Genomic DNA, 11,641 nt, shown 5'->3' with positions numbered 1-11,641 from the left:
ACATCTCCCGTGCCGAGCATTTAATGGAAGTAGAATGAAGCATACCCAAACATAGAAGTGGATGAACATGAGGTTGTCGCCCATTCTACAGGACGTTCGGAGAGAAACAGCAGGATTCGTGTAGCACAGGTGACTCAAGGGTGATTCCCAATCCGTTTACGGGCTGGATCACAGCCGCACATCTTGCCAGGGTGCTTCTGTCCTGCGGGAAAAATCAGGGCTTTCCACAACATTCTCTCGTCTCCAGTAGGCAACACATTAGCCTTGTCCCTATTATCCTCTCTCTTTAACCTCCTGCAGCCGTTTCTCTATGCGGTCCAGTTTAGCCAAATTCTCTTTCAGCAGCTTACTACTTGGGACCAGCTGTAAAGCTTTCTCGTAATAGCCCCGCGCTGTGATGTAGTTGCCCTGCAAAAAGAAAAAGAAGAAAAAGAATAGATGGCATGGGAAGAAATCAAAGATTCAATGGCACTGCCTATTTGCTGGAACAACACTACCCATTCTATAAATCTCTGTTAGGTAAAACTGTGCTAGAACCCCCTAATGCCAATATGGAAGGTTGATTCCACAGACTTTCAAGGTGGTTCAGTGGCAGGATATGCATGCTTTGTATGTTGACGGTCCCTGGTCTAATCCCTCTACTTAAAAGAACTTAGGCGACAGGTATTGGGAAAGACCTTGCTCTGTCTGAGACCTTGGAAGCCACTGGCCAAGATGGTCTGAGCATAAGGCAGCTGGCTGTATTTACGTTAGGGTTGCCAACCTCCAGGTACTAGCTGGAGATCTCCTGCTATTACAACTGATCTCCAGCCAATAGAGATCAGAGAAAATGGCCACTTGGGCAATTGGATTCTATGGCATTGAAGTCCCTCCCTTCCCCCAAACCCCACCCACCTCAGGCTCTGTCCCCAAAATCTCTAGGAATTTCCCAACCCAGAGCTGGTAACCCTAATCTACATCCATACGAACCTTCTTTCTAATGGAATTGTGCTCTGATGAAGCGGAATAGTGAAGCTGCTAAGAAACTGAACTCAGAATGAGGAAATCCCTAGACTGACAGTGCAATCCTAAACATAGGTATGTTCTTCTAAACACATTGTATGCAGTGAGCTTAGAAGGGTGTGACTCTGTTTAGGACTGGATTGTGAAGCTCCTTTCTGCGATGGGCTCACTAGCAGTGATGTCCTAAGCAGAATTACACCTAAGTCCATTATGATCAACAAGCTGAGAAGGGTGTAACCCTGCTTAGGACTGCACTGTAAGCAGCCCTAGACAACCCACTACTGCAGTTTCCATCTGGAATATGGGGGTAATACAAGCCTACCTTACCGGTTTGTAGTAATACAACATAACGCTCACAAAGCACTTTGAACACTCTAGAGCCCAGAGCCTGGTCTAAGGAAATGTGATGGGTTCCTAGATCTAAGGACTCTCAAGGCAGACACTGTGCTGAAGCTAAGCAGGTCTGTGTCTGGTCAGTGCCCAGACGGGAACCTGATATATAGGGCCCTAAGTCCTATGATGGAAGAAAGGCAAGACACAAGTAAGCGAAATGCTAAATGTAATCATTCTTAGCTCATCAACATTTGTGGACTTCTCAGAACTCTTTCTCCCTACGACACTTTCATTCCCTTTCATTTTGACCAACTGGTGCAGAGTGGTAAGCTACAGTACTGCAGACCAAGCTCTGCTCATGACCTGAGTTCAAGGCTAATGGAAGTCGCTTTCAGGTAGCCGGCTCAAGGTTAACTCTGTCAAAGAGTTCCCTCCTTCAAAGCCTAGCCCTGAGGAGGGAGCTCTTTATCGGGGACTAAAATGCAAACAACCTTGCCCCCTGCAGGGCACCTCGCCAGCCTCCGCCAGGCAAAGGTCCCTAATATGCAAACAGGCAAGAGTTGCTGCCAACACAAAACACTTCGCTCAGAGAGCTTCCCCTCTGAGCTTAGCGGGTAGAACTGCCACCAGCCCTTCAAAAGATTTACAGCCGGCAGAGCCTAAGGGCAAAGCTTCTGCCAGCTCCTTAGCAACCCAAAACAAGCTCACCCTGCAAGGTAGAGACCCAGCAGGGGGAGGTTTTACCTTCAAACAGGTTTACAAAACTGCGGTAGCAAGCCTAAGGTTTCAGGCACTCAGATTTAGCTTGGAACCACCAAAACAAAAGTCACAAAAGCCAATTTAAAGGCTAACAAGTTTTATTCACAAATGCTGCAATTCCACAGCCAAATTTCAGAGAAGCAAACAAGCAAGAAAATAATAAAACTTATTCTTACTACACATTTCAAAATTAGGCAAATTTTGGCAAGGCATACAATACCAGGTTCACAAGATGTTTTTGTCAGCAACAAGTTGATTGTATCAGGATGCAAAAATCATTCCAGCAGAGGCTCCCCCTCAGATGACAAGAATACCAAGCGTTTGGTGATCTCAGGGAATGGACCAACCATTCCCCAAAGACACATGGTCTGTATGGCCCTATGGTCTATTTTTATGTTAAAACCTCCAAGGCCTGGCCAATACCATTAAAGGTCAAAACAATTATTCTAAACCATGAGGTTGCTAAATTGTAAATCCCATTCAGCTGACCACGCCAGAAGTGCAAGTCGACTCTGTAGTATCGAAAGCACCTGGCCTGGCAGCTGAACTGAAAGTATTTTGTTGCTAGGAGACAAATGGCCCCCAGATGTCTCCAAGGCAAGGCAAAAAGGGAGTTACCGACCTTCTCCAAGCGAGAGCATTTTACCCTCCCTAAATACCTCACACAAAAGTGAAACCATTCTCAGTTACAATAAGGTGTAACTTGCCAAATTAACCGAGGCCTGATGATCTGCCTCTTACTATTAAGCCTAAACCATTATTTTCAGGACCCCAAGAAACATGACGGTCCTGTTTCTTGACAAACTCAGCCTTCCATCCTTCTGAGGTCGGTAAAATGAGGACCCAACTTGCTGGGGGTAAAGGAAAGACGACTGGGGGAGGCAATGGCAACCCATCCCGTAAACATAGTCTGCCTAGTAAATGTTGGGATGTGACGTCACCCCATGGGTCAGTAATGACCCGGTGCTTGTACAAGGGACTACCTTTACCTAATCTTCCATACACAGCATCTAAGTTTTGGAGCTACACAGAAATATTTCTCGGGCAGATGTCTGAGGCAAAAAGGATGGGGGAAAAGCCAGACTGTTTTTGTGCCAGATAAAGTTGCTGTCCTGCCAAACTAGCCAACTGTATGCAGACTGTTCCCCCCCCCCCCCAGCATCAGCTCACTTGGTTTGTGGGACCAAAACGGCCAGATAGCTTTTGTCTTAATTCTCCCAGAAGCAGCCATCTTTCTGCCAATGGTTGCCACAGCGGTTTTCCCGTACAACCTTTTCTGTAATCCCCCAGAGTGCCATCTGCCCCTTCCCCCCCTCACAAAGCTGGCAGAGGTAGCACAGGTGCATCTTCTTACCTTGATATGTTCTATCCCTCCCATGTTCATCCAGGCTTGTGCTTGCTCTGGGTTGAAGTCTACGGCCGCTTTATAGCTCTAAAGGAATATTTTAGACGTTAGTGCACCTGCATCTAGAGTGGAAACCTTAACGAAGAGGTAATGCTACTGATGTGTCTCGGAAATCTCCTTAGAAACATTAGTGCTTTCCTTTCATTGTTTACAGGCTCATAATGGAAAGATTCTGTTTTGCAAAGGGTTTGAGAGTCTGATTCCCCACAAAAGGGGTGGGGCAAATTATGTGGAAGGAACCAGCTGATGGGGAATATGTTTATTTTTAGGGGGCCCAAGGGCAAACTAAACTCCCAGGGGAACCCTACAGCAAAACACAGTGTTGCTTCTAAAATCAATAACCACGTGTCTAAACCACCACCACCACCTGTCACATCTGCTATAACTTTACCCATATCCTGACATCAGGATGTCCTATGTCTCCTTTTCTGGTATTTTGCTGTTGGTCTGCTTGAAGGATGACTCTAGTTACAGTATCTGGGGTGGGGGGGAGAGGGGGGTATTCCTATCAGCTCAGCTTGTTTGCATGCTTGAAGTCTAAGGCCGATTTATAGGTCTAAATCAGAGGTTCCCAAATTTTTAGGGCCACCGTCCTCTTGGTTCCACAAACTCAACCCCAGCACCCCTACCCTATCCTATAAAAAGCATTATTCAAAAGAGGGGTTTGCATGACACACTAAAGAAGATAATAACAATGAAATTGCAAAACAGCAACAATTAATTGCACATCTATTCAAAATCAAATTAAAACTTTTTAGTTGAAATTTATTCAACAAAGCTGATGAACTTGATCCAGTGGTACCAGCTCTTCAAAGTCTGGAAAAAAATTCTGATAGTTTCCACCAAATTTGCCAGCCTGGTGCCATAGCTTGATCTATTGTAAACTAGTGAACAACACAATTGAGGGGGCCCACCTCTAGCACCCCCCTGCCTCTTAGTGCCCCCCTAGGTAATCCCACCGACCCCTAGGGGGTGGTACTGCCCACTTTGGGAACCAGTGGTCTAAATGAATAAGGTGGTGTTCCAAAGTTGTTGTTTTTTTCTCCTACAGGCATCTCTGTCATAGGCTACCCTTTCTACTGAGGGTTGGCAACTTCCTGGAGGGAAAAAAATCCCTGTCCCTTTAATAGAGAATGAATAGGATGTTATTTACCAGGTGATGTTATTAACCTTCATAACATAAAAAGCTTCAGTTGCCGATTGTCACACAGCAAGCCTCTATTCAAGGGATAGCACACTTTTCTGCAGGCCTGTTGGCAGCCTTCCTCCTGCCCACTACTTATGGAGAGGCTGTGGCTTAGTGGCAGAGCACCTGCTTGATATGCAGAAGGTCCCAGGTTCAATCCCCTGCACCTCCAGTTAAAGGGACTAGGCAGGTAGGTGATGTGAAAGACCTCAGCCTGAGACCCTGGAGAGCCGCTGCCGGTCTGAATAGACAATACTGACTTCGATGGGCCAAGGGTCTGATTCAGTATAAGGCAGCTTCATGTGTTCATGTCACTTGGTAGTATAAAATAGATATTTATCTCCCTGTTTTACTCCCCAAAGCAGCTTACAACATCTTTTTTCTCTACTCAATTTTTCATCCTCACAACATTACTCTGGAGCTCCAACAACAGGGCATAGAGGCTGCAGCCTTCCCATGATGCTGCCTCCTGGCACTGGGATTCAGAGGTTGACTGCCTCTGAAGGTAGAGATTCCCTTTAGTTACCATGGCTGGTAGCCACTGACGGAGCTCTCCTTTTCCGCAAAGCTGTCATCGTTCCCAGTGGAGAGGCAGCAATTACCTTTACATTTCAAGAATGTGTCTAGGGTTAATGTTCCTTCTGTGTACTCCCTTCAGCTCCTTTTCTTTGACAGTATACAAAGTGGTAGCTGACTGATGCATTTTCAGACTGGCTGTATCATAGCAAGCCTTTCTGATAGCCTTTCTTTCAAAACCTTAAGGCACAATGTTCAGATTTGCTAGACCTTGGTAGGTTAGGCTAGCAGGGAGTGACTGGGCCCCTAGGTCATGGGGCCAGCTTCCCTGGCAGAGTGGAGAGATTTGAACCCAAGTCTCCCATATCCTGGCCCAACACTTAACAATTACAACATGCTAGGCCTCTGTCCTAGGTCTCCTACACAAGCTAAACAACTATAAAGACTTGGGTCTCCTACATAGGCTAAACAACTATAAAGAGCTCTGCTTCAGTACAGGAGGTAGGACTGCATGATATTTTGGGCTTCCTTCTGCTACTCTACAGTTGACACTGCCAAATTCAGTATAATCCAATGAAATGGTGTCTGTCAAAACTCCTGAAATCACTTTGATATGAAACATTCAAGTGACATACCCACATTGTAGGCCTTAGAGCTTTGCTGGGGGTATCATGGAAACAAGTGTACACAGGCATAGATAGCCTATGAATTCTATCTGCTTCTCTAATAAGATAACAGTAATTCAGATGCAACTGGAGAAGATTGAATTTCCATACCACACTCTCCTTTGAGGGTATCCCACTACTGTACGATTTCTCAGCTGCATCTTGTGTTAATTTGTATAATCCAAAAGTAATCTCTAGTTTATTGTGATATGCTTAATTAAATAAGTGGTCTGTGACAGGGGTGTCAAACATAAGGCCCAAGGGCCGGATCCGGCCCCTTGAGATCTCTTATCCGGCCCGCGAGCCTACTGAGGCAGCCACCCTCCCCGCATTCTCAATCTGGGCCGGCCAGGTATGGCCCGGCCCGACCAAGTGACATTTATGTCATATCCGGCCCTTGTAACAATTTAGTACGATGCTCCTAGTCTATGTGTTAAAAAGTAGAAATAAGGTTTGTAATTTTATTTTTTTACCTCAAAAGCCTTGTCCAGGTGATTTTGTTCTCTTAGCTGGTTTCCTTTTGTGAAGAAGAGTTCAGATATGACTTTGTGGTCCTTTGGTTTCAGCTGTAGAGCTTTATCTATGGCTTCAAGTGCCTGCAAAGCAGACAAAACGGCACAAAAAGACAGTGATAACATCTTGGAAACAGGAGGATATTCCAGATTTGGAAAAGTGGGACCAAAAGATGGACGCATTTGCGGTGATGGCCAGACTGACCAGCTTGACGAAAGAGAAGACGACTGAAGAATCCCAAAAGAAATGGGAATGTTATTTTGATTATGTTAAATGGAAAGGATAGATTGTTAGCTTAAAAATTTACTATATAGTATAGAAGGAATTTATTATCTAGAATATAAGAACAATGTATAAGATGTTTTAAATGTAAGATGAAATAGACTCCCCGAAGGAGTGCAAACTGTGTGAATGTATGTGTATATAATTTGTTTGTTTGTTTTTGAAAATGTTAATAAAATATCTAAAAAAAAAGACAGTGATAAAAGTGGCTTGTCTGGAACTCCCAGAAACATTTTTGATAGGCATTACTCATGAAGAGCTGATTCACCCATGTCTTTTAGGTGTAAAGATTTTTGTACAGACACACCTAGGTAATGGGTGAATGAGACAAGGCAACATTTTTTCTACATCAATCAAGATAATTTTACTGAAAGACAATACAGTCATTAACAGCTGTGTTCAATCTTGACAGAAATCAGAATTATATTGCTGTTAACCTGTTCTCAACACATTCCAACATTCACCATAAAAGAAGTTGATATACAACAGGCGCGTACTTCTTTCTCCTCACAAATACTCTCAGAAAACAGCCAGGACTGGATTCAGTCAATCTTGTTGCATCAGGTAAGGAAACACCCCTATGATTCATGCTTAACGTAAGGGAAAATGTTGGTAGGTGAACCAGAAAACAATATTTTTCCATATGAATTATATATTAATGCTGGCATAACTGAAAATAATAACATGGCTAAAAACAAAGATCTGCAGCAAACAGCCTGAAGGAGCGATTGAGCAAAAACGGATGAGAGAGAGAAAAGCCAAAGCTCTGAGTGTCTGTTTTTGGTTACTGCTGTCTCAACAGAACACATAAAAAGGTCAGATAATCGTAACATCCATACATAATTCTATGTTCTTTTTGATAAGGTGGTTCCTTACAAGAAAGAAGCACCCTTGAGACTCATGCTGTGAGATGTACATGCTTTGACATGTGCTGTATGTCACAGTGACGCATTCCAAGGTATAAATATGGACAGTTTGGGCCATATCCTTACCTCAGTTCACTGAGCATCACTATACCTTGTACACCTCAGATCCTTCTTCTGAGAAGGTCAACTCAATTACAAACTCTCTGGTCCGTATGGACTATGGATCTATTCTTGAAGGCACCTTACTTCTACACATCTGTCACGGTACATCAGTTTCACTGAAGGCTGAACCATAAAAGGCTTAAGTCTGGAGCTGCTACTTTTAGGTATTCTTCCAGGTACACGTCTGACAAAAACGTTTTACTGATCTTTCATGCCGATGACCTACTTTGCTCTCGCCTGCTATCTACCACGGAGGGAGGAAAAACCCCTTCTGTTCTCATTATCATAAAATTCTACATTGAAAATGCCAAGATTTGGGGATCAACCACTTCCACCGGAAGCTGCAATTCGAAGACTAAACAATAAACAGAATTACAGTGTAGAGTTGCACCCATCTAAATCCATTGAAGTCAACTGGCTTGGAAGGCTGTAACTCTGCTCAGGGTTGTAATGTACATTGCATAGTTATTTCACTTATTCATTCTGGTTGCAAACATTACATTTCAGCAGTATCGTTAATGCTTTGTCAAATATGCACAGAGAATACTTATATAAGTACATTCTTATAAGAACATAAGAAAAGCCCTGCTGGATCAGACCAAGGCCCATCTAGTCCAGCAGTCTGTTCACACAGTGGCCAACCAGGTGCCTCTTGGAAGCCCACAAACAAGACGACGGCAGTGGCATGATCCTGCCTATGTTCCACAGCACCTAAGATAATAGGCATGCTCCTCTGATTCTGGAGAGAATAGGTATGTATCATGACTAGTATCCATTTTAACTAGTAACCATGAATATCCCTTTACTCCTATAGAAGTGGAAGACGGGGAAGGGGAAGAGCAAAAGGCAAAGGGACTAGGACTGAATATGGATGGAGGTGAGTGGCTGTTCTAAGAAAATGGGGCAATTTTCCGGTTAATACTAGCAACAAATGAGACTCTGGCATGCTAACTAGTTATGTAACCCTTGAGATGAGTTGTTTTATCAGACTGTCCTGTTTTATCCCAGGGTTCTTTTAATATTTTTTCCTAGCATTATGTTACCTGTTTCAGGATTTCCTAAAAGTATATATCTGACACTGTTGACTTTTTCCTAAGTTTTTGGTGCTTTTTTGTTCTTGTATGGCATGAATTAACTTGGCCAGTGACACATCCTTACACTTCAGAATCTTTTATAGCTCTTTCATGGCTGCCCTTCCCAGTCTCAATCTCCTTCTGATTTCTTGGCTGCGGTCTCCCTTTTGGTTGATGATGGAGCCAAGGAATAGAAAGTCTTGAACAATTTCAATTTCCTCACCGTCAACCTTAAAGTTTAGTAATTCTCCTGTAGTCATTACTTTTTGTCTTCTTGATATTCAGCTGTAGTCCTGCTTTGGCACTTTCTCTTTTAACTTTCAGCAGTAGTCGTTTCAAGTCTTCGCTATTTTCTGCCAGTAATGTAATGTCATCGGCGTATCTCAAATTGTTGCTATTCCTCCCCCCAATTTTCACTCCACCTTCATCTAAATCTAATCCAGCTTTCCTAATTATATGTTCTGCATTTGGCGGCACCTAACACTCACACATTTTGTTGTTTTATTGTTTTCTATTTTAAAAAGATTCTTATTGTGGTAAGCCACGTTTCAGATAGTTATGTGGAGAGTGAAGGAACATATACTATAAAAAATGCATTTTAAGAGGCGACAGAGAATTAGACTGGATTTAGACGAAGGGCATAAAAGGTAAAGGTCCCCTGTGCAAGCATTGGGTCATTCCTGACCCATGGGGTGACGTCACATCCCGACGTTTACTAGGCAGACTTTTGTTTTACGGGGTGGTTTGCCATTGCCTTCCCCAGTCATCTTCCCTTTACCCCCAGCAAGCTGGGTACTCATTTTACCGACCTCGGAAGGATGGAAGGCTGAGTCAACCTTGAGCTGGCTACCTGACGCCAACTTCTGTTGGGATCAAACTCAGGTCGTGAGCAGAGCTTGGGCTGCAGTACTTAGTTTACCACTCTGCACCATGGGGCCCCTTGAAGGGCATAAAGCCTACTGTAAACATAAGTCTTGTGGCACCTTAAAGACTAACAATTTTTTCCTCAGCTTAGTTTTTGTGGATTAGAGCCAGCTTCTTCCAATATAATGAGTAAGGATCCCCCCACTCACTGAAACTGAAGAAGGAGGGAGGGTCTATTCCACAAACATTTGCGCTAGGGAATAATATCATCAGCCTTTAAGGTGGCTACTATCAGTGGCTACTAGCCACAGTGTGTGCTTGCAGTACATGCACAAACCACATGAAACACATAACTTTTTGGGGACCACCTCAAGCTGTACGAAGGCTGCTCCCCAATCAAGCACTCGAACCAGGAGCTTCCCTGCCACGACACCCTCTGTACCTTGTTGTAGTTCTCCTGCTTGCTGTAGATGGCTGATAAAAGGCGGTAGCACTCCAGGCATTCAGCCTCCTCAGTCAGGATATGATTGGTCATTTTTTCTGCGTCCTTCGTCTGTCCCATCATTGCTAAAACCTGAGCCTATGAAAAGCAAAAAAAATATAAGGTGCCCCAACCTTCTTGCTGAGCTGTTAGAATACCTGTGAACATTCCATTGCATCAAAGCAGATCAGGAGGGGAGGGGCCATGGCACAGTGTCAGAGCATCTGCTTGGCATGCGGAAGGTCCCAGGTTCAATCTCTGCCATCTCCAGTTAAAGGGACTAGGCAGGTAGGTGATGTGAAATGCCCCTGCCTGAGACCCTGGAGAGCCGCTGCCAGTCTGAGTAGACAATACTGACTTCAATGGACCAAGGGTCTGATTGTTCAGGATGCCTGAGGTGTGCTTAAGCCTGTGGTATAGAAGATTCTAAACTCATTCAATGCAATTATATTTCAGGAAGCACCCCTGGCTGGTTTCAGAAATTAAAAAGGGAGCTTGGATTGAGTCTGAACATTGTCTGTGTCTCCCCTGCCCACCACATAATCTTCACAGTATGTCTTTGTCCAATGGGCAAAACAATAGGGGACAAAGAAACAGGGGACTTTAAAATAAGTAAGGTGTTTGCTTTTTGCCAGGGGGCCTGAGGTGCCCCCCCCTTAAAGCAGCTATCCTTCCCACTGAACCAGTGTCATCTTTTTGACGTGAGGTGCAAAAGTAATCTGATTCAAGCCTGAAAAATGCAAGGGCAAGCATGAACTGACAGGTGGCATCTGCAGCCACTGAGCATGGCCGTAAAAAGATAATGGCCCTTAACTTGCACTGGCAGGTACGGTATTTCAGAGCTTTTTAGCGACAGAAGCTTTCAAGGGGGGGGGGGAACCCAGAGAGAGATAACACGTGTTTTACCTGGAGTCAGGACTAGCCAAGTCACACCTACCAAGACTTCGGCGGCACTTGCTAAGATCTGGAAGCCATCTATGCTTGTTCCACTCACATACTCACCAAGGCCAGCCGGGTCTCCCTGTTGGATGGTTGTAGGGCCGCGGCTTCCCTGTAAACCCTGAGGGCATCTTCGTAGCGCCCCGTGTTATAATACAGAGCTCCAAGGGGCGACAGGATTTCGGGGTTGCGTGCCACTTTCAATGCCCTGCAAGACGGCAACCGAAACAGAAAGAACTGGAAGTGAGAAAGCACACGGCATTGATTTAAAGGCATCTGCAGAAGGGAGTGACGCTAAAGCAGTCTCAGGTATGGCTTTTTGCGGGTGAAAGGGGGGTCTTCCATACTCTGGTCTTTGCTCCGCTTTCACCATCCACCGTGCCTTCCCTTTCATTGGGCATGTGCTTTTATTTTATTTTTTTGCTTCCCTACCTAAATATCCTGAATGTCCTGTGTTTTTGCTTCCCTACCTAAATATCCTGAATGTCAGCCAAAAAACCCCAAATCTTTTCAAAACACTTCCAACTGCAATAAAAAAATTAAATATGCATAAAGCAGTGATTTGCATAATTCATCCAGTGAACCATAATTTGAA

At 44.3% G+C, this 11,641-nt stretch overlaps 1 protein-coding gene across 1 annotated transcript in view; it reads right to left on the bottom strand.

Annotated features, from left to right (window-relative positions):
- Window positions 1–273: 273 nt before the first annotated feature.
- TMTC1 (transmembrane O-mannosyltransferase targeting cadherins 1) overlaps window positions 274–11,641 on the bottom strand; it is a 183,701-nt gene continuing 172,333 nt past the window's right edge. The window contains exons 16-20 of the mRNA XM_056846824.1: window positions 11,110–11,254; window positions 10,069–10,206; window positions 6,340–6,462; window positions 3,449–3,526; window positions 274–408 (exon numbers count right to left, since the gene is read on the bottom strand). Coding sequence (XP_056702802.1) covers window positions 274–408; window positions 3,449–3,526; window positions 6,340–6,462; window positions 10,069–10,206; window positions 11,110–11,254 — 619 coding nt within the window. The remainder of the gene's footprint in view (window positions 409–3,448; window positions 3,527–6,339; window positions 6,463–10,068; window positions 10,207–11,109; window positions 11,255–11,641) is intronic.

The sequence above is a fragment of the Euleptes europaea genome, chromosome 3, assembly GCF_029931775.1.
Source record: "Euleptes europaea isolate rEulEur1 chromosome 3, rEulEur1.hap1, whole genome shotgun sequence".
Taxonomy (NCBI): Eukaryota; Metazoa; Chordata; class Lepidosauria; order Squamata; family Sphaerodactylidae; genus Euleptes; species Euleptes europaea.
This window is presented reverse-complemented; position numbering and strand designations above follow the sequence as displayed.